Below are 24,509 nucleotides of genomic sequence, written 5' to 3'. Positions count from 1 at the left end.
GAGAAACCTTTCCAGTGTCCAGAAATTTCTCCCTCGGACAGCACATCCCTCACCGACACTACAGAGTGTTGTGAGGGTACAACAGATAAATCCTCCAAAGCTTCTGATTGCTCATACTCTGTTCTTAAAACCGAGCTATCACACTTTTTAGGAAAAACTGGCAGTTTGGATAAAAATGCCGCAAGGGAATTACCCATGACTGCTGCTAATTGTTGTAATGTAATAGGGGACAATGCGCTAGAGGTACTAGGCATCGCTTGCGCGGGCGTAACTGGTGTCGACACATGGGGAGAGGAAGGTGGGCTATCCTCATTACCTTCTGTTAAAGAATCATCTTGGGCTACATTTTTAAGGGAAACACACTTAAAACACAAATGTAAAGGGGGTTCCACCATGGCTACTAAACACATAGAGCAACGTCTATCTGTAGGCTCAGACATGTTAAACAGACTTAGACAGCACTCAAATACTGAAAAAAACAATTTGAGAAAAAACGGTACTATGCCATTAAATAATAAAAAAGCACACCACTTTTTTACTAAATCTTAAAAAATGATCCAATCTTTCTGAAATTTTTACCACACTATCTTAATGCTTTGGAATGATTGCACAGTAAATGTCAAGTCAATTAACCCCTTAATGCCCGAACCGGAGCAACCTAAAGCTGACAACCGGTTAGCAAACTACAGCACCGTGCCACAGCAATCTGCTGTGGCCCTACCTTGCCCCTGGGGATTAATTTGATGGAAATAAGCCTCTATGAAGTCCTCAAGTATTCTTTGGACCCTCCACGTGAAGCATCATGAAGCTGTCTGCAATATGAACTGCATACCTGAGGCGTGAAATTTAGGCCCCCTCCCTCTCCACTCCAGAGTTGTGGGGCCTTCCAAACCCTCAATAGGTGTCTAAAATTCTGCCATGTGGAATAAAAACCCCATAAATCACTCCAAAAGTAATACAAACTTGTACAATCATCATATTTTTCATTATAAAATAATTGATTGCCCTTTAACAGTGTCCACCAGTCTTTTAGCCCTGTTAATTAAGCCTTCCTTCTATACTGAGTCTCAGAATATGGCTTACCTTCCCCACATGGGGATTCTTGTCAGTCTTCTAGCATAACTAAGTCTTGACTAGAAAAAGATGACTGAATATACCTTGTAGCAGTTAAGCCTGCAAACTGTTCCCCCAACTGAAGTTTTCTGGTACTCCTCAGTCCTGCGTGGGAACAGCAGTGGATTTTAGTTACAACATGCTAAAATCATTTTCCTCTCAGCAGGAATTCTTCTTCACTTTCTGCTAGAGGAGTAAATAGTACAAACCGGCACTATTTAAAAATAACAAACTTTTGATTGAAGATATAAAAACTACAAATCTAACACCACATTCACTTTTACCCTCCCATGGAGATGCTACTTGTTAGAGGCGGCAAAGAGAATGACTTGGGGTGGCGGAGCCAGAGGGGGGAGCTATATGGACAGCTTTGCTGTGTGCTCTCTTTGCCACTTCCTGTAGGGAATAAGAATATCCCACAAGTAAGGATGAATCCGTGGACTGGATACACCTTGCAAGAGAAATTTACTACTTTATATACAAATATTTGAGAGGCAGTCATGTTGGCCCTCATGTCTCCTAAAAAGAGATTATTAGAGTTGGTTTACTGTTTAGCCATTATTGTAATGTCTTGCCCAACTGCCACCTAAATATACCTATCTGTAGCTATATATGTTTTTTGTTAACAGTTTCCTAAATAGATGATTGTCTGTGGGCCTGACATGTTTGATGGTAGACCTGGCATATAGTTATATTTTGACATAGTCTCATATAGATATTATCTCCTATATCACTAGTTCTTATGTGGGAAACAAGTGGGCCTAGATTAGTGGCATCATATTTATTTTTAGCCTTATTGCTGGGCTGCCTGCGGCCGGGGTAGCCTAGTAAATATCATATACGAGTACTTCACTATAGTTGTATTTTTTGGTGTCCCATATACACCGCTAAAATTTGGTTCCCTAGACCACTTACATTAATTCACACAGCAGAGTTAGGGAGACAAATATACTTCTCACACAGTAACAGAACTATATTTTTGCTAGAGCTGCAAATGCAATTTCAATTGTAAATTCTATGTTGCGAGAATTATATACCAGATTCTAGATCATGCTTTGATACGGTTAATAACACCAGTTTATTTTATTCATATTTTAGCTTAAATTAGGGGTTTATTGTATATTGAGTAGAGACAAAAACAGAATTTATGCTTACCTGATAAATTACTTTCTCCAACGGTGTGTCCGGTCCACGGCGTCATCCTTACTTGTGGGAATATCTCTTCCCCAACAGGAAATGGCAAAGAGTCCCAGCAAAGCTGGCCATATAGTCCCTCCTAGGCTCCGCCCACCCCAGTCAATTCGACCGACGGACAGGAGGAAAAATATAGGAGAAAACCATATGGTACCGTGGTGACTGTAGTTAGAGAAAATAATTCATCAGACCTGATTAAAAAACCAGGGCGGGCCGTGGACCGGACACACCGTTGGAGAAAGTAATTTATCAGGTAAGCATAAATTCTGTTTTCTCCAACATTGGTGTGTCCGGTCCACGGCGTCATCCTTACTTGTGGGAACCAATACCAAAGCTTTAGGACACCGGATGAAGGGAGGGAGCAAATCAGGTTACCTAAATGGAAGGCACCACGGCTTGCAAAACCTTTCTCCCAAAAATAGCCTCCGAAGAGCAAAAGTATCAAATTTGTAAAATTTGGCAAAAGTATGCAGTGAAGACCAAGTCGCTGCTTACATATCTGGTCAACAGAAGCCTCGTTCTTGAAGGCCCATGTGGAAGCCACAGCCCTAGTGGAGTGAGCTGTGATTCTTTCAGGAGGCTGCCGTCCGGCAGGTCTCATAAGCCAATCGGATGATGGTTTTAAGCCAAATGGAAAGAGAGGTAGAAGTCGCTTTTTGACCTCTCCTTTTACCAGAATAGACAACAAACAAAGAAGATGTTTGTCTGAAATCTTTTTGTAGCCTCTAAATAGAATTTTAGAGCACTGACTACGTCCAAATTGTGTAACAAACGTTCCTTCTTTGAAACTGGGATTCGGACATAAAGAAGGTACAACTATCTCCTGGTTTAATATTGTTGGAAACAACCTTTGGAAGAAAACCAGGCTTAGTAGGCAAAACCACCTTATCTGCATGGAACACACCAGATAGGGCGGAGAACACTGCAGAGCAGATAACTCTGAAACTCTTCTAGCAGAAGAAATAGCAGACCAAAAACAAAACTTTCCAAGATAGTAACTTAATATCTATGGAATGTAGAGGTTCAAACGAACCCCTTGAAGAACTGAAAGAACTAGATTTAGACTCCAGGGAGGAGTCAAAGGTCTGTAAAACAGGCTTGATCCTAACCAGAGCCTGAACAAATGCTTGAACATCTGGCACAGCTGCCAGTCTTTTGTGGTAGTAAGACAGATAAAGCAGAGATCTGTCCCTTTAGAGAACTTGCAGATAATCCTTTCTCCAAACCTTCTTGTAGAAAGGAGAGAATCTTAGGAATTTTTATCTTATTCCATGGGAATCCTTTGGATTCACACCAATAGATATATCTTTTCCATATTTTATGGTAAATCTTTCTAGTTACCGTTTTTCTGGCCTGAACCAGAGTATCTATCACAGAATCTGAAAACCCACGCTTTGATAGAATCAAGCGTTCAATCTCCAAGCCGTCAGCTGGAGGGAGACCAGATTTGGATGTTCGAATGGACCCTGAACAAGAAGGTCCTGTCTCAAAGGTAGCTTCCATGGTGGAACCGATGACATATTCACCAGGTCTGCATACCAAGTCCTGCGTGGCCACGCAGGAGCTATCAAGATCACCGAGGCCCTCTCCTGTTTGATCCTGGCTACCAGCCTGGGAATGAGAGGAAACAGTGGGAATAAATAAGATAGGTTGAAGGTCCAAGGTGCTACTAGTGCAACTACTAGAGTCGCCTTGGGATCCCTGGATCTGGACCCGTAGCAAGGAACCTTGAAGTTCTGACGAGACGCCATCAGATCCATGTCCGGAATGCCCCATAATTGAGTTAGTTGGGCAAAGATCTCCGGGTGGAGTTCCCACTCCCCCGGATGGAATGTCTGACGACTCAGATAATCCGCTTCCCAGTTTTCCACACCTGGGATGTGGATCGCAGATAGGTGGCAGGAGTGATCCTCCGCCCATTGAATTATTTTGGTCACTTCTTTCATCGCCAGGGAACTCCTTGTTCCCCCCTGATGATTGATATACGCAACGGTCGTCATGTTGTCTGATTGGAATCTTATGAATCTGGCCTTTGTTAGCTGAGGCCAAGCCCTGAGAGCATTGAAGATCGCTCTTAGTTCCAGAATGTTTATCGGGAGAAGAGACTCTTCCCGAGACCATAGTCCCTGAGCTTTCAGGGATTCCCAGACCGCGCCCCAGCCCACTAGACTGGCGTCGGTCGTGACAATGGACCCACTCTGGTCTGCGGAAGCTCATTCCCTGGGATAGATGGTCCAGGGTCAGCCACCAACGGAGTGAATCTCTGGTCTTCTGATCTACCTGAATCATTGGAGACAAGTCTGTATAGTCCCCATTCCACTGTTTGAGCATGCACAGTTGTAATGGTCTTAGATGAATTCGTGCAAAAGGAACTATGTCCATTGCTGCAACCATCAACCCTACTACTTCCATGCACTGCGCTATGGAAGGACGTGGAACAGAATGAAGAACTTGACAAGTGCTTAGAAGTTTTGACTTTCTGACCTCTGTCAGAAAAATCCTCATTTCTAAGGAATCTATTATTGTTCCCAAGAAGGGAACTCTTGTTGACGGAGACAGAGAACTTTTTTCTATGTTCACCTTCCATCCGTGTGATCTGAGAAAGGCCAGAATGATGTCTGTATGAGCCTTTGCTTTTGACAGGGACGACGCTTGTATTAGAATGTCGTCCAAGTAAGGTACTACTGCAATGCCCCTCGGTCTTAGAACCGCTAGAAGGGACCCTAGTACCTTTGTGAAAATCCTTGGAGCAGTGGCTAACCCGAATGGGAGGGCCACAAACTGGTAATGTTTGTCCAGAAAGGCGAACCTTAGGAACTGATGATGTTCTTTGTGGATAGGAATATGTAGGTACGCATCCTTTAGATCCACGGTAGTCATAAATTGACCTTCCTGGATAGTGGGTAGAATCGTTCGAATGGTTTCCATCTTGAACGATGGTACCCTGAGAAATTTGTTTAGGATCTTCAAATCCAAAATTGATCTGAAAGTTCCCTCTTTTTTGGGAACTACGAACAGATTTGAATAAAATCCCATTCCTTGTTCCTTTATTGGAACTGGGTGTATCACTCCCATCTTTAACAGGTCTTCTACACAATGTAAGAACGCCTGTCTCTTTATTTGGTTTAAGGATAAGTGAGACATGTGGAACCTTCCCCTTGGGGGTAGTTCCCTGAATTCCAGAAGATAACCCTGAGAAACTATTTCTAGTGCCCAGGGATCCTGAACATCTCTTGCCCAAGCCTGAGCAAAGAGAGAGAGTCTGCCCCCTACTAGATCCGGTCCCGGATCGGGGGCTACTCCTTCATGCTGTTTTGTTAGCAGCAGCAGGCTTCTTGGCCTGCTTACCCTTGTTCCAGCCTTGCATCGGTTTCCAGGCTGGTTTGGGTTGTGAGGCATTACCCTCTTGCTTAGAGGATGCAGAATTAGAGGCCGGTCCGTTCCTGAAATTGCGAAAGGAACGAAAATTAGACTTATTCTTGGCCTTGAAAGGCCTATCTTGTGGAAGGGCGTGGCCCCTTCCCCCAGTGATGTCTGAGATAATCTCTTTCAATTCTGGTCCAAATAGAGTTTTACCTTTGAAAGGGATGTTAAGCAATTTTGTCTTGGATGACACATCCGCTGACCAAGACTTTAGCCAAAGCGCTCTGCGCGCCACGATTGCAAACCCTGAATTTTTCGCCGCTAATCTAGCTAATTGCAAAGCAGCATCTAAAATAAAAGAGTTAGCCAACTTAAGTGCGTGAACTCTGTCCATAACCTCCTCATATGGAGTCTCTCTACTGAGCGACTTTTCTAGTTCCTCGAACCAGAACCACGCTGCTGTAGTGACAGGAACAATGCACGAAATGGGTTGTAGAAGGTAACCTTGCTGTACAAAAATCTTTTTTAAGCAAACCCTCCAATTTTTTATCCATAGGATCTTTGAAAGCACAACTATCCTCGATAGGAATAGTAGTGCGCTTGTTTAGAGTAGAAACTGCCCCCTCGACCTTAGGGACTGTCTGCCATAAGTCCTTTCTGGGGTCGACCATAGGAAATAATTTCTTAAATATAGGGGGGGAACAAAAGGTATGCCGGGCTTTTCCCACTCCTTATTCACTATGTCCGCCACCCGCTTGGGTATAGGAAAAGCGTCGGGGTGCACCGGAACCTCTAGGAACTTGTCCATCTTACATAATTTCTCTGGAATGACCAAGTTGTCACAATCATCCAGAGTAGATAACACCTCTTTAAGCAGTGCGCGGAGATGTTCTAATTTAAATTTAAATGTCACAACATCAGGTTCAGCTTGTTGAGAAATTTTCTCTGAATCTGAAATTTCCCCATCTGACAAAACCTCCCTCATGGCCACTTCAGATTGGTGTGAGGGTATGACAGAACAATTATCATCAGCGCCCTCCTGCTCTTCAGTGTTTAAAACAGAGCAATCGCGCTTTCTCTGATATGTAGGCATTTTGGATAAAATATTTGCTATGGAGTTATCCATTACAGCCGTCAATTGTTGCATGGTAATAAGCATTGGCGCGCTAGATGTACTAGGGGCCTCCTGCGTGGGCAAAACTGGTGTAGACACAGTAGGAGATGATGTAGTATCATGTTTACTCCCCTCATCTGAGGAATCATCTTGGGCAATTTCATTATCTGTGGCAGTACTGTCCTTACTTTTTGGACGCTGTCCTTACTGTTTGGACGCTATGGCACAATTATCACACAAATTTAAATGGGGAGACACATTGGCTTTCATACATATAGAACATAGCTTATCCGAAGGCACAGACATGTTAAACAGGCTTAAACTTGTCAATAAAGCACAAAAAAACGTTTTAAAACAAAACCGTTACTGTCTCTTTAAATTTTAAACAGAAAACACTTTATTACTGAATATGTGAAAAAGTATGAAGGAATTGTTCAAAAATTACCAAAATTTCACCACAGTGTCTTAAAGCATTAAGAGTATTGCACACCAATTTTCAGAGCTTTAACCCCTAAAATAACGGAACCGGAGCCGTTTACAAATTTAACCCCTATACAGTCCCAGCTATAGCCTTTGCTGTGACCTAACCAAGCCCAGAGGGGAATACGATACCAAGTGACGCCTTCTAGAAACTTTTCCAGCTACTTTCAGATCCTCAAAAATGCATCTGCATGTCTTGCTCTCAAAAACAACTGTGCAGTAATGGCACGAAAAAGAGGCTCAGCCTACAACTGGGAAGCCCTCCCTGACTGGAAAAGGTGTCTAACATAGTGCCTGCCGTTAAAAAACGTTCCCCAAGTTTATAAATGTGAATTATCAGCATAAACATGTATAAAATGCCCAAATAAAGCAATCGATTTAGCCCATAAAAGTGTCTACCAGTTTTATAGCCCATATTAAGCCCTTTATTCTGTTTGCTTGACTAAGAAAATGGCTTACCGGTCCCCATGAGGGGAAATGACAGCCTTCCAGCATTACATGGTCTTGTTAGAAATATGGCTAGTCATACCTTAAGCAGAAAAGTCTGCTAACTGTTTCCCCCAACTGAAGTTACTTCATCTCAACAGTCCTATGTGGAAACAGCAATCGATTTTAGTTACTGTCTGCTAAAATCATCTTCCTCTCACAAACAGAAATCTTCATCCTTTTCTGTTTCAGAGTAAATAGTACATACCAGCACTATTTTAAAATAACAAACACTTGATAGAAGAATAAAAAACTACATTTAAACACCAAAAAACTCTTAACCATCTCCGTGGAGATGTTGCCTGTGCAACGGTAAAGAGAATGACTGGGGTGGGCGGAGCCTAGGAGGGACTATATGGCCAGCTTTGCTGGGACTCTTTGCCATTTCCTGTTGGGGAAGAGATATTCCCACAAGTAAGGATGACGCCGTGGACCGGACACACCAATGTTGGAGAAATGTAGAGAACTTATAATACAGTTTGATTTCATTTTTCTACCAATGATATATTTTTTCATAACTTCAGAAAATACTGGAATGTACTATATGTTACCATTCTTGGTAGGATGGGAATTATATTTATATTATTGTTGTAATGTTTGCTAATTATTGCTAGACACTATAAGTTGACGTTTTGTCTGCTAGTTGCTAAAATGTACTATCTTGAGTTAGTTTTAGGAAATATTGGATATATTCATACAGTTTGCTCTGAGATCATAATTTCCAGAATAGTTGCTCCGCCCTCCCTCTCCTTAAATCTGTTTACTGGTTAAACAGTGGAGCGCAGACTCCATCGAACTTGTTCCTTTGATACCTATTTTATATTTACATTAATATTGCGGCCATTAAGAACCCTTTTCCTATTTATCTACTACTTCCTATATTAAGATACATTTGGTTGTCTAGGTTCATGTTGGTCCATATTTGTTCTAATGGGAATAGATAGTAGAAAATATAAATAAACACGAGGTTTAACTTTTATAATTCAATTTGAGAGACAGACCGCTACAGCAAGCAAGGCTACTGATACGAGTTTATTACTTGAGCATTTTAGCTATGATAGGCTTATAAGTCAGAGATATGTTAAATTTGAGCAGTCATGGTATTTAATGCTGGGCTAAAGTATTTCATAGTCGTTATACAGATTATTGTTTAATATACATTTCTGTTTGTTGATGCTGGTCCTACATTTTATTGTAACATGCTTCTTGAGACAAGTGAATCTTCAATGTATGATATGTGTTTTGAAAACCTCAATAAAAATATTAATTAAAAAAAAATAAAAAAAAGAAATTTAAAAAAACAAAAAAATCAACCTGGTGTGTAACTGCCTAATTTACAATTTCATTTAATTTCAAAATTATCTTCAGAAAATTTTCACTTTTAAAAAAAAAAAAAAACCTGCCTCTGGGCTATACAGTACATGCATAAGGGCATTACCTTCATTCACATCTAATTCTCGCTTGCATCGAACAAAATTAGCAGACTGGACACCGCCTCCAACGCACACTTCACTGCTTTTAAGAACTTTGACAGTCTGGTCAACCTAAAACAAGCAAGGAAAACTTTTTATATGAGTGCAAGCTCACCAGAAAAGAAGTCCCAGAATTAAATGTACTGATAGATATCTTCACAAAGGTTAGTCATACAGCAGTCAATGAAATACAGTAAATCTTCCCTAAATCATTAAACTATTGGAAGATTCTTTCTCAGGATATAAGATAAATCAGAAACAATCTGAGATTTAGTGGCTTGTTGAAAATAAAATCTCACAGAAGGAGATTCCCTTTAGGGATACAAATTCCTAGACGACCACTTGACTTGTATGCATTATAGATCTCTTTTTAAATAATATTTTGGAAGATATCAGAAGATGGAATCACTTGCTCATTACTTTATCTGGAAAAATAAAGAAGATTGCTATAGTCACTTAAATCTAGAGAGTGACGTATTTTGTTTGTGATATAAGTTATATTCTGGCACCCTGGTCCTGAATTGCTAGTTAGTGAGAGTGCACCTTTTGGGAGAGTTTTATATATATATATATATATATATATATATATATATATATATATATACATACACACACACAAAATTTCTAGCACGCACAATCTTTTATGATATTTATCTTACCAATAGTTCCAAATTAATTAAAATAATTCACCTTTTTCTTTAACCATGCCAGTGTTTTTTCTTTATTGTACTTGTAAAATTTCTTGCTGCCAATTTCTAGAATAAAACACAATATACTCAGCATCATTATCTTATTGAGAATCTAACATTAGAAAGTAAAAAACATACACTATTTAAGACTACACATAGTGATCATAAGATCATGTTTTGACACAATGAGAACTGTCGACACCTAAGCTTCCTTCTCTGTTGAGGCCAATTAGGGAGCAGATATAAATGGGTCACTATAGTGTGCAATCGATAACTGCAGTGAAGTCTGCACTCCCACTTCTAACAGGAATTGGAAAGGCCACAAACTTTAGAATAAAATTATAGAAAAAAAATAAATTATGCTTACCTGATATATTTATTTCTTTTTTGACACGATGAGTCCACGGATCATCTTAATTACTAATGGGATATTCACCTCCTGGTCAGCAGATGGAGGCAAAGAGTACCACAGCAGAGCTGTTAAATAGCTCCTCCCTTCCCTCCCACTCCAGTCATTCGACCGAAGTTAGGAAGAGAAAGGAAAAGCCAAGGTGCAGAGGTGTCTGAAGTTGACAATAACCCACAGCCTGTCTAAAAACACAGGGTGGGCCGTGGACTCATCGTGTCAAAAAATAAATAAAGTTATCAGGTAAGCATAAATTTTCTTTTCTTTTTTAAGACACGATGAGTCCACGGATAATCTTAATTACTAATGGGATTCAATACCCAAGCTAGAGTACACAGATGATACCGGAGGGACAAGACAGGGAACCTAAACGGAGGGCACCACTGCTTGAAGAACCTTTCTCCCAAAAGCTGCCTCAGCCGAGGCAAAAGTGTCAAATTTGTAGAACTTTGAAAAAGTGTGAAGAGAGGACCAAGTTGCAGCCTTGCAAATCTGTTCCACAGAAGCTTCATTTTTGAACGCCCATGAGGAAGCAACAGCCCTCGTGGAATGAGCCGTAACCCTCTCAGGAGGCTGCTGTCCAGCAGTCTCATATGCAAAACGTATGATACTCTTCAGCCAAAAAGAAAGAGAAGTATCCGTAGCTTTCTGTCCCTTACGTTTTCCTGAGAAAACCACAAACAAAGAAGAAGACTGACGAAAGTCCTTAGTCGCCTGCAGGTAAAACTTTAAAGCACGAACCACGTCCAAATTGTGCAGAAGTCTTTCCTTCTGAGAAGGAGGATTAGGACACAAGGAAGGAACAACAATCTCCTAATTAATGTTCCTATTAGAAACAACATTAGGAAGAAATCCTAATTTAGTACGTAAAACTACCTCATCTGAATGGAAAATAAGATAAGGAGACTCATACTGTAATGCCGAGAGTTCTGACACTCTCCGAGCAGAAGAAATAGCAACAAGAAATAAAACTTTCCAAGATAACAACTTAATATCTAAGGAATGCATAGGCTCAAATGGAGCCCCTTGAAGAACTTTGAGCACTAAATTAAGACTCCATGGAGGAGTAACTGGTTTGAACACAGGCCTGACAGAACGATTGTGTAACAAAATAAATAAGGCCGAAATTTGCCCCTCGTCGATAAACCCTTCTCCAAACCCTCTTGGAGAAAAGACAAAATTCTAGGAATCCTAACTCTACTCCATGAGTAGCCCTTGGATTCATACCAATAGAGATATTTACGACAAATCTTATGGTAAATCCTTCTAGTAACAGGCTTATGAGCCTGTATCATGGTCTCTATAACAGAGTCAGAAAATCCCCCGCATGGATAAAATTAAGCGTTCAATCTCCAAGCAGTCAGCTTCAGAGAAACTAGATTTGGGTGAAGGAAGGGCCCCTGAATCAGAAGGTCTTTCCTCAATGGAAGCCTCCAAGGTGGTAGAGATGTCATCTCCACCAGATCTGCATACCAAATCATAGGACGGTGCTATGAGGATCACCGAGGCCCTTTCCTGTTTGATTCGAGCAATTACTCAAGGAAGAAGAGCAAACAGAGGAAACAGGTATGCTAGATAGAAGGTCCAAGGGGCCGCCAGAGCATCTATCAGTTCCGCCTGGGGTCCCTGGATCTCGACCCGTATCTCGGGAGCATGGCATTCTGCCGAAATGCCATGAGATCTAATTCCGGCTGACCCCACTTGAGAATCAGGCTGGAGAACACTTCCGGATGGAGTTCCCACTCCCCCGGATGAAAAGTCTGCCTGCTCAGAAAATCCGCCTCCCAGTTGTCCACCCCTGGGATGTGAATCGCCGACAGACAGCAAGAATGGGCCTCCGCTCACTGAATTATTTTGGATACCTCTGTCATCGCCAAGGAACTCCTCGTTCCTCCCTGATGATTGATGTAGGCCACTGACGTTATGTTATCCGACTGGAACCTGATAAACTGTACCGAGGCTAACTGGGGCCAGGCCAGAAGAGCATTGTAGATCGCTCTCAGTTCCAGAATGTTTATGGGTAAAACAGACTCTGCCTGAGTCCATGTTCCTTGAGCCTTTAAAGGGCCCAGACTGCTCCCCACCCTAGAAGGCTGGCATATGTTGTTACAATCACCCAAGATGGTCTGCAAAAGCATGTTCCCTGGGAGAGATGATCCAGAGACAACCACCATTGTAGAGAGTCCCTTGTCTCCTGCTCCAGAAGAAGTCGAGGGGACAAGTCTGAATAATCTCTGTTCCATTGTCTCAGCATGTTAAACTGCAGAGCTCTTAGATAGAAGCGAGCAAACAAGATGATGTCCATTGTAGCCACCATCAGCCCGATTAACTCCATGCACTGAGCCACTGATAGCTGAGGAGTGGACTGAAGAGCTAAACAAGTATCGATAATCTTTAATTTCCTGACTTCTGTCAGAAAAATCTTCATAGACAGAGTCTATTATGGTTCCTAGGAAAGTTACCCTTGTGTTCGGGACTAAGGAACTCTTTTCTAAATTTACCTTCCATCCGTGGGATCTTAGGAAGGACAACACCAAGTCTGTGTGGGATCTTGCTAGCTGAAAGGATGGCGCCTAAACTAGAATGTCGTCCAGATAAGGCGCCACTGCAATGCCCTTTGATCGAAGCACCGCCAACAGAGATCCCAGAACCTTTGTGAAGATTTTGGGAGCTGTGGCAAGACAGAACGGAAGAGCCACAAACTGGAAGTGTTTGTCCAGAAAGGCAACTTGTGATGATCCCTGTGAATGGGAACATGTAGATATGCGTCCTTTAAATCCACTGTCGTCATAAATTGACCCTCCTGGATCAGTGGAAGAATGGAACGAATTGTTTCCATCTTGAAGGACGGAACTCTGAGAAACTTGTTTAGACTCTTGAGGTCTAAAATTGGCCTGAAGGTTCCCTCTTTTTTGGGAACCACAAACAGATTGGAATAAAACCCCAGACCCTGTTCCTGAATTGGAATGGGAACAATCACTCCCAGAGCTGAGAGGTCTCCTACGCAGTGTAAGAACGCCTCTCTCTTTATCTGGTCTGCAGATAATCTTGAAAGTAGAAATCTGCCTCTGGGAGGAAAACCTTTGAACTCCAGAGAGTATCCTTGAGACACTATTTTTATTGCCCAGGGATCCTGGACATCCCAAACCCAGTCTTGAACGAAGAAGGAAAGTCTGCCCCCTACCAAATCCGTTCCCAGATCGGGGCAGCCCTTCATGCTGTCTTGGAATCACTAACCGGCTTCTTGGACTGTTTTCCTTTGTTCCAAGACTTGCTGGGTCTCCATGTAGCTTTAGCTTGTTCCTGCTTAGAGGAGGAAGAGGAAGAGTTTCCTATGAAATTTCAAAAGGAACGAAAATTGCTCTGTCGTCCTTTTTGTTTATTTCTCTTATCTTGAGGGAGAAGATGACCCTTACCTCCCGTGATATCGGAAATAATCTCCTTCAGATCCGGTCCAAACAAGATCTTTCCCTTGTAAGGAATAGCTAGAAGTTTAGACTTAGAAGACACATCCGCAGACCAAGGTTTTAACCATAAGGCTCTGCGGACTAGAATAGAGAAACTCGAAATCTTAGCTCCCAATTTAATAACTTGAAGGGAAGTGTCCAAAATAAAAGCATTAGCTAGCTTAAGAGCTTTTATCCTATCTTGGATCTCATCCAAGGAAGTCTCTGTCCTGAGGGCCTCAGACAGTGCATCAAACCAAGATGCTGCCGCACTAGTGACGGTGGCAATGCACACAACCGGTTGCCACTGCAGACCCTGGTGTACATAAATCTTCTTGAGTAAACCCTCTAACTTCTTATCCATAGGATCTTTGAAAGCACAACTATCTTCTATGAGAATAGTAGTTCTCTTAGCCAAGGTGGAAACGGCCCCTTCTACCTTAGGGACAGTTTGCCAAGCTTTTTTTGACAGAATCGGCTATTGGAAACATCTTCTTAAAAATAGGAGAGGGAGAAAAAGAAATGCCCGGTCTCTCCCACTCCTTAGCAATGATTTCAGTAGCTCTTTTAGGAACTGGAAATACATCTGTGTAGGAAGGAACCTCAAAATATCTGTCTAGCTTACTAGACTTCTGAGGGACAACCACCTCTGTGGAGTCACTATCATCCAAGGTAACTAAAACCTCCCTGAGTAACAGACGAAGATGATCAAGTTTAAATCTGAAAGATATCACCTCCGAATCCGTAAACTCTCCTTCAGAAGCTACCGCGGTACTCTCCTCTTCAGTTCGTTGGGGGGATACATCTGAAATTGCAATAATTGCATCAGAAACGTTGCTTACTGAATGTCTGGCTTTCCTCTTACATTTTCCCTGCAACATTGGAAAGGCAGACAGAGCATCAGAAATAGTAGAAGACATGAGAGAAGCTGTGTCTTGTAATGAAATCCCAGAAGGGACTATAGCAGAAGCGCAGGGCACTGCGGCACATATTGACCCTCATCATTAGACTCTTGGACGTCTGCCTTAGAGGAGACTGGCTCTGAAAAAACCTTTTCCTTATTACTCAAAGTCCTTTCAATACATGAAGGACAGAAAGGGATTGGTGGTTCCACGTTGGCGTCAAAACATATAGAGCAGGTGACATCTTGCAAGTCCCCCTGGTCCATGTTTGTTCACAATTTGCCAAATAGTAAATAAAAACTTTCAAAAGTATTTGCAAATATCAATTATAAAAAACGTTACTGTCTCTTTAAATTTCAAAACGGCTTTTTTTTTATTTTACTGCAGATTGTCAGTGACGTATGGGATATACAATCCTACCAGGAGGGGCAAAGTTTCCCAAACCTCAAAATGCCTATAAATACACCCTCACCACACCCACAATTCAGTTTAACGAATAGCCAAGAAGTGGGGTGATAAAGAAAGAAGTAAAAAGCATCAACAAAGAAATTTGGAAATAATTGTGCTTTATACAAAAAAATCATAACGACCACAAAAAGGGTGGGCCTCATGGACTCTTGCCAATATGAAAGAAATGAATTTATCAGGTAAGTTCTTACATAAATTATGTTTTCTTTCATGTAATTGGCAAGAGTCCATGAGCTAGTGACGTATGGGATAGCAATACCCAAGATGTGGAACTCCACGCAAGAGCCACTAGAGAGGGAGGGATAAAATAAAAACAGCCATTTTTTGCTGAAAAATTAATCCACAACCCAAGATATAAGTTTATTCTCATAAATGAAAAGAAAAACTTAAAACATAAGCAGAAGAATCAAACTGAAACAGCTGCCTGAAGAACTTTTCTACCAAAAACTGCTTCTGAAGAAGCAAATACATCAAAACGGTAGAATTTAGAAAATGTATGCAAAGAAGACCAAGTTGCTGCTTTGCAAATCTGATCAACTGAAGCTTCATTCTTAAAAACCCACGAAGTGGAGACTGATCTAGTAGAATGAGCTGTAATTCTCTGAGGCGGGGCTTGACCCAACTCCAAATAAGCTTGATGAATCAAAAGCTTAACCACGAAGCCAAGGAAACAGCAGAAGCCTTCTGACCTTTCCTAGAACCAAAAAATATAACAAATAGACTAGAAGTCTTCCTGAAATCTTTAGTAGCTTCAACATATTTCAAAGCTCTTACCACATCCAAAGAATGTAAGGATCTCTCCAAAGAATTCTTAGGATTAGGACACAAGGAAGGGACAACAATTTCTCTATTAATGTTGTTAGAATTCACAACCTTAGGTAAGAATTTAAATGAAGTCCGCAAAACCGCCTTATCCTGATGAAAAATCAGAAAAGGAGATTCACAAGAGAGAGCGGATAATTCAGAAACTCTTCTAGCAGAAGAGATGGCCAAAAGAAACAACACTTTCCAACAAAGTAGTTAATGACCAAAGAATGCATAGGCTCAAACGGAGGAGCCTGTAAAGCCTTCAAAACTAAATTAAGACTCCAAGGAGGAGAGATTGATTTAATGACAGGCTGGATACGAACCAAAGCCTGCACAAAACAATGAATATCAGGAAGTCTAGCAATCTTTCTGTGAAATAAAACAGAAAGAGCAGAGATCTGTCCTTCAAGGAACTTGCAGACAAACCTATATCCAAACCATCCTGAAGAAACTGTAAAATTCTAGGAATTCTAAAAGAATGCCAAGAGAATTTATTAGAACACCATCAAAAGTCTTCCAAACTCGATAATAAATCTTTCTAGAAACAGATTTACGACCCTGCAACATAGTATTAATCTGAGTCAGAGAAACCTCTATGACTAAGTACTAAGCATTTAATTTCCATACCTTCAAATTTAATGATTTGAGATCCTGATGAAAAAAACAGACCTTGAGATAGAAGGTCTGGCCTTTATGGAAGTGGCCAAGGTTTGCAACTTGACATCCGTACAAGATCTGCATACCAAAACCTGTGAGGCCATGCTGGAGCTACCAGCAGCACAAACGATTGCTCCATGATGATTTTGGAGATCACTCTTGGAAGAAGAACTAGAGGTGGGAAAATACAAGCAGACTGATAACACCAAGGAAGTGTCAATGCATCCACTGCTTCCGCCTGAGGATCCCTGGACCTGGAAGTTTTTTGTTTAGATGAGATGCCATCAGATCTATTTCTGGAAGCCCCCACATCTGAACAATTTGAGAAAACACATCTGGGTGGAGAGACCATTCTGCCGGATGTAAAGTCTGACTGAGGTATTCCGCTTCCTAATTGTCTATACCTGGGATATGAACCGCAGAAATTAGACAGGAGCTGGATTCCGCCCAAACAAGTATCCAAGATACTTCTTTCATAGCTTGAGGACTGTGAGTCCCACCCTGATGATTGACATATGCTACAGTTGTGATATTGTCTGTCTGAAAACAAATGAACGGTTCTCTCTTCAACAGAGGCCAAAACTGAAAAGCCCTGAGAATCGCACAGAGTTTCCAAAATATTGATTGGTAATCTCGCCTTTTGATATTTCCAAACCCCTTGTGCTGTCAGAGATCCCCAAACAGCTCCCCAACCTGAAAAGACTTGCATCTGCTGTGATCACAGTCCAGGTTGGACGAACCAAGGAGGCCCCTAGAACTATACAATGGTGATCTAACCACCAAGTCAGAGATAGTAAAACACTGGGATTTAAGGATATTAATTGTGATATCCTTGTATAATCCCTGCACCATTGATTCAGCATACAAAGCTGGAGAGGTCTCATATAAAGACGAGCAAAGAGAATCATGTCCGATGCTGCAGTCATGAGACCTAAAACTTCCATGCACATAGCTACTGAAGGGAATAATAGAGACTGAAGGTTCCGACAAGCTGAAACCAATTTAAATGGTCTCTTGTCTGTTAGAGACAGAGTCATGGACACTGAATCTATCTGGAAACCTAAAAAGGTGACCCTTGTCTGAGGAATCAAGGAACTTTTTGGTAAATTGATCCTCCAACTATGTCTTTGAAAAAACAACAGTAGTTGAATCATGTGAGATTCTGCAGAACGTAAAGACTGAGCAAGTACTGAAACGGAACTGGCATGATTACTGGCATGATTACCCCAGATAACTCCAGGTCTGAAACACACTTCAGGAAAGCCTGAGCCTTTACCCAGTTTGCTGGAATGCGTGAGAGAAAAAAATCTTCTCTCAGGCGGTCTTACTCTGAATCCTATTCTGTACCCCTGATAGACAATATTCTGAATCCAATGATTTTGGACCGAATTGATCCAAACATTTTAGAAAAATCTTAATCTGCTCCCTACCAGCTGAGCTAGATTAAGAGCCGCACCTTCATGCGGACTTAGGGGCTGACTTTGATCTCTTAAATGGCTTGGATTTATTCCAATTTGAAGAAAGCTTCCAATTGGAAACAGATTCCTTGGGGAAGAATTAGGTTTCTGTTCCTTATTTAAGAACAAAAACGGATAGAAGCTTTAAATTTACCCTTAGATCTTATCTTGAGGCAAAAAAACTCCCTTCCCCCCAGTGACAGTTGAAAATATTGAATCCAACTGAACCACATAATTTATTACCTTGGAAGGAAAGAAATAGCAATCTGGACTTAGAAGTCATATCAGCATTCCAAGATTTAAGCCACAAAGCTCTTTTAGCTAAAATAGCTAAAGACAGTGATTTAACATCAATTTTGATAACAAAAAAAGGCATTACAAATGAAATTATTAGCATGTTGAATCAAGTTAACAATGCTAGACAAATCATGATTCGATACTTGTTGCGCTAAAGTTTCCAACCAAAAAGTTGAAGCAGCTGCAACATCAGCCAAAGAAATTGCAGGCCTAAGAAGAAGACCTGAAAATAAATAAGATTTACTTAGATAAGATTCAAGTTTCCTATCTAAAGGATCTTAACAAGAAATACTATCTTCCGTAGGAATAGCAGTACGTTTAGCAAGAGTAGAGATAGCCCCATTAATTTTGGGGATCTTTTCCCAAAACTCCAATCTAATTGCTGGCAAAGGATACAATTTTTTAAACCTTAAAGAAAGAATAAAAGAAGTACCAGGCCTATTCCATTCCTTAGAAATCATATCAGAAATAGCATCAGGAACTGAAATAACCAGGTTTATAAACAGAATTTAAACGTTTACTAGCGTTAAAATCAAGAGGACTAGTCTCCTTAATATCCAATATAATCAACACTTCTTCAACAAAGAACAAATGTATTCTATTTTAACCCCTTAATGACCACAATGTACCCTGTATGTCACTGGTCGTTAAGGGTTTTTTCAGGACATAATAGCACAAGTCTAGCAAGAACACGCTATTAATGCCCTCCCTCCAGAAGGCTTTGTGGAATAGAGCAGTTGCAACGCTGGTGGCAAGACCGCGCTATAAAACAATCAAGTCCCAAAAAAAGGCCAGCGACATACAGGGTACGTCGCTGGTCCTTAAGGGGTTAAATAAATAAGTAGATTTGTTAGTGTCAATATCTGAGGAAGGATCTTCTGAATCAAATAGATCCTCATCAGAAATGGATAATTCAGTATGTTGTCGGTCATTTGAAATTTCATCAACTTTATGAGAAGTTTAAAAAAGACCTTTACATTTATTAGAAGGCGGGATGGCAGACAAAGCCTTCTGAATAGATTCAGCAAAAAAATTCTTATAAATTCACAGGTATATCTTGTACATTAGATGTTAAAAGAACAGCAACAGGCAATGTAATTATTACTGATGGACACATTCTCTGCATGTAAACGTTTATCATGACAATTTATTACAAACCACAGCTGGAGATATAATCTCCATAAGATTACAACAAATGTACTTAGCTTTGGTAGAACTGTTATCAGTCAGCAGGATTCCAACAGTGTTTTCTAAGACAGGAACAGATTGAGACATCTTGCAAAATGTAAGAGAAAAAACAACATATAAAGCAAAAAAAATCCTTATATGGCAGTTACAGGAATGGGAAAAAAATTCAACAGCATAGCCCTCTGATAGAGAAAAAAGGCAAGAGGCACATAGGAATGACAGAGAAATTTTTTTTTGGCACTAACAACATCCGGAAATGACAAACTCGCGTCACTGAAGACGCAACCTTGTGAAAGGACTCGGCGTCGACAAAGACTTTGCCGGAAATGACGAATTTGCGTCATCGAACGTAACTTCGCGCCAAAAAAACGCAATATAGTTTGGCATTTTGCGCCCTCGCGAGCCTAATTCTGCCCGCGAATTTAAAATGACAGTCAATTGCAAAAAGACTATACCCCAGGAAAAAAAAAAAAATTCCTAAAAAAATGCATTTCCCAGATATGAAACTGACAGTCTGCAAAAGGAAATATACTGAAACCTGAATCATGGCAACTATAAGTACAATACATATATTTAGAACTTTATATAAATACATAAAGTGCCAAACGATAGCTGAGAGTGTCTTAAGTAATGAAAACATACTTACCTGAAGACCCATCCACATATAGCAGATAGCCAAACCAGTACTGAAACAGTTATCAGTAGAGGTAATGGAATATGAGAGTATATCGTCAATCTGAAAAGGGAGGTAGGAGATGAATCTCTACGACCGATAACGGAGAACCTATAAAATAGATCCCCGTGAGGAAAACCATTGCATTCAATAGGTGATACTCCCTTCACATCCCTCTGACATTCACTGTACTCTGAGAGGAAACAGGCTTCAAAATGCTGAGAAGCGCATATCAACATAGAAATCTTAGCACAAACTTACTTCACCACCTCCATAGGAGGCAAAGTTTGTAAAACTGAATTGTGGGTGTGGTGAGGGGTGTATTTATAGGCATTTTGAGGTTTGGGAAACTTTGCCCCTCCTGGTAGGATTGTATATCCCATACGTCACTAGCTCATGGACTCTTGCCAATTACATGAAATCAACCTCTGCACCTCAGTGCTCCTACCTGACTGAAGATCAGCTAGATTTCCCCCTTCAGACGATCCGTTTTAGTATTGGCTTTCTCTTTTAAAAGCAACAACGATACGCTGAGAAGAAAACATAATTTATGTAAGAACTTACCTGATAAATTCATTTCTTTCATATTAGCAAGAGTCCATGAGCTAGTGACGTATGGGATATACATTCCTACCAGGAGGGGCAAAGTTTCCCAAACCTCAAAATGCCTATAAATACACCCCTCACCACACCCACAATTCAGTTTAACGAATAGCCAAGAAGTGGGGTGATAAAAAAGTGCGAAAGCATATAAAATAAGGAATTGGAATAATTGTGCTTTATACAAAAATCATAACCACCACAAAAAAAGGGTGGGCCTCATGGACTCTTGCTAATATGAAAGAAATGAATTTATCAGGAAAGTTCTTACATAAATTATGTTTTCTTTCATGTAATTAGCAAGAGTCCATGAGCTAGTGACGTATGGGATAATGATTACCCAAGATGTGGATCTTTCCACGCAAGAGTCACTAGAGAGGGAGGGATAAAATAAAGACAGCCAATTCCTGCTGAAAATAATCCACACCCAAAATAAAGTTTAATGAAAAACATAAGCAGAAGATTCAAACTGAAACCGCTGCCTGAAGTACTTTTCTACCAAAAACTGCTTCAGAAGAAGAAAATACATCAAAATGGTAGAATTTAGTAAAAGTATGCAAAGAGGACCAAGTTGCTGCTTTGCAAATCTGATCAATCGAAGCTTCATTCCTAAACGCCCAGGAAGTAGAAACTGACCTAGTAGAATGAGCTGTAATCCTTTGAGGCGGAGTTTTACCCGACTCAACATAGGCAAGATGAATTAAAGATTTCAACCAAGATGCCAAAGAAATGGCAGAAGCTTTCTGGCCTTTTCTAGAACCGGAAAAGATAACAAATAAACTAGAAGTCTTTCGGAAAGACTTAGTAGCTTCAACATAATATTTCAAAGCTCTAACAACATCCAAAGAATGTAACGATTTCTCCTTAGAATTCTTAGGATTAGGACATAATGAAGGAACCACAATTTCTCTACTAATGTTGTTGGAATTCACAACTTTAGGTAAAAATTCAAAAGAAGTTCGCAACACTGCCTTATCCTAATGAAAAATCAGAAAAGGAGACTCACAAGAAAGAGCAGATAATTCAGAAACTCTTCTGGCAGAAGAGATTGCCAAAAGGAACTGAATTGTGGGTGTGGTGAGGGGTGTATTTATAGGCATTTTGAGGTTTGGGAAACTTTGCCCCTCCTGGTAGGAATGTATATCCCATACGTCACTAGCTCATGGACTCTTGCTAATTACATGAAAGAAAAGGAAATACCGACTCTGCACTAGCAGCGCATGATTACTTTTACCATGCAACTCTAGAATAGATCTGATAAATCCTTCGTGATGTCGCACTATTCAGACTGCTCCCTTGAACTGAAGCACTAGGAAATGGCGCGCAAACACAGGAAGGACTGCCCATCGTGTGCGTAAACCTATGCCGACGTATTGAAATTATTAAAGTTCAAAGCTCTTTTACCTTACCAGCCCTGAACAGGGCCCTTTGCGGGGCATGCCCCAAGAAGTTCAGCTCTTTTGCCTGTAAAAAAAAACATACAATACCACCCCCCCAACATTACAACCCACCACCCACATACCCCTAATCTAACCCAAACCCCCCTTAAATAAACCTAACACTAAGCCCCTTAGTGCCCCTTAACTCCAGCTCCAGTGCCTGCTTAATAATACTGCCCAATTACTTTCCCCTCAGGAAAGATGTAAACGTCCCAACATAAAGAGCTACTTTCCTTACAGAGCCCCTTATGTTTAGTGTGTGCTTACTGATAATCTGAGTCTCCTTGTGCCCCAGAAATATAACATATGATAGCACTTACCTTGACTTCTACCTGGTAGTAAGGCAGCTCTCAGGCTTGAGAGATCCTCTCCCTCACATTGACCTGAGGAAAATAAAATGCTGAGTCAATGAATACCTCAGACTGAAGGAGATAGGGCAGCAAGAAATATGGGAGGCGCAGTGAGAATTATGTCCCACAAGTTCCCATTGCTCTAAAGCCACCAAGGCTCTACTGAAGAGACTGATATGGACTACGGCTACACCCTAGGACAAAGCAGCACACCTTGCACTGCTTCAAAAAATAATAAACTCTTGATTGGAGAATCTATATTAACACCTCACTTTACCTCTTCCTATCACTAACGTAGGCAAAGAGAATGACTGGAGTGCGAGGGAAGGGAGGAGCTATTTAACAGCTCTGCTGTGGTGCTCTTTGCCTCCTCCTGCTGACCAGGAAGTGAATATCCCATTAGTAATTAAGATGATCTGTGGACTCATCGTGTCTTAAAAAAGAAAGGGGAGACAATAAATTATACTAAAGTTTTTTTTTTTAATTAATGTGTTTAATTTCATTTTAATAGTGCAAAAATACTTATTTCAATAAACATAGTGGATTGATAAATATAAGTACTTGTTTCCCTTCTGGTGACAAAAATTTTCAAATAGTTGTACCACATATTACTTTTTCACCACATTTGCGCAATGGCTAAATGAATTTGCTATGTCAGAATATGTCTACTTGAACCCGCTAGTCTGTAAGTGAACTCCATTCGAAATAATGTGTAGCTAAATTTGCCTTGAGTTTAATATATACACAGTATATATATATATATATATATATATATATATATATATATATATATATATATAAAGAAGAAAACTTTAAACTTTAGTAGCAATTGTTTATAATGCACTGTAACACCACAGTTTGGCCATTGAAAGCACTAATATCACAAAGCCTCGGATTGGCTGCATCAGTTTATCTTAGGCATGGGGATTGGCTGAAATGAAACTTGAAAATGGCAATTGTATGCACTAAGTGGCATAAGTGATGCAGTCATCTCAAATGATTATAAACAGGGACAGTCTACACCAGAATTTGTATTGTTTTAAAAGATAGATAATCCCTTTATTACCCATTCCCTAGTTTTGCATAACCAACACTGTTATATAAATACACTTTTTACCTCTGTGATTACCTTGTATCTAATCCTCTGCAAACTGCCCCCTTATTTCAGTTCTTTTGACAGACTTGCATTTTAGCCAATCAGTGCTGGCTCCTAGGAACTCCACGTGCGTGAGCTCAATGTTATCTATATGAAACACATGAACACCCTCTAGTGGTGAAAAACTGTCAAAATACCCTGAGAGAAGAGGCGGCCTTCAAGGGCTTAGCAATTAGCATATGAACCTCCTAGGTTTAGCTTTCAACTAAGAATACCAAGAGAACAAAGCAAAATTGGTGATAAAAATAAATTGGAAAATTGTTTAAAATCACATGCCCTATCTGAATCGTGAAAGTTTATTTTGGACTAGACTGTCCCTTTAACCTCTTAAGGACATGTGACGGAATTTTTCCGTCATAAAACAATTGAGCAAACTGAAAGCTGTGTCCTTAAAGGGTTAATATTGCTCTACCATGCACAAAAAAGTAGCAATAAAACTATATTTTTAATGAAAAGCTTTAAAGCTACTTAAAATTATATTGACAAAATTGCCTGTCCGTACACAACTGATACTTAAAAGGGACATGAAAATCAAAATGAAACTTTCATGATTCAGATAGAGTATGTAATACTAAGAGACTTTTAAATTCCCTTCCATTATCAGATTTTCTTTGTTCTCTTGGTATCCTTTATTGAACAGTTTATTTACATTTCCTCAGCTGTAATGCACTACTGAGAGCTAGCTGATGATTGGTGGTCACGCACATATGTCTCTTGTCATTGACTCACCAGATGTGTTCAGCTAGCTCACA

At 40.4% G+C, this 24,509-nt stretch overlaps 1 protein-coding gene across 1 annotated transcript in view; it reads right to left on the bottom strand.

The window, feature by feature from the left end:
• The window catches only part of RNASEH2B (ribonuclease H2 subunit B), a gene marked incomplete in the record, with an annotated part of 120,315 nt that overhangs the window by 42,982 nt on the left and 52,824 nt on the right, over nucleotides 1–24,509 (bottom strand). The window contains 2 exon segments of the mRNA XM_053708378.1: nucleotides 9,189–9,294; nucleotides 9,913–9,977. Of these exon segments, the coding sequence (XP_053564353.1) occupies nucleotides 9,189–9,294; nucleotides 9,913–9,977 (171 nt within the window).

This window comes from Bombina bombina, chromosome 3 (assembly GCF_027579735.1).
Source record: "Bombina bombina isolate aBomBom1 chromosome 3, aBomBom1.pri, whole genome shotgun sequence".
Taxonomy (NCBI): domain Eukaryota; kingdom Metazoa; phylum Chordata; class Amphibia; order Anura; family Bombinatoridae; genus Bombina; species Bombina bombina.
The sequence above is the reverse complement of the archived record's forward strand: the minus strand, read 5'-3'. Positions and strand labels throughout refer to the sequence as shown.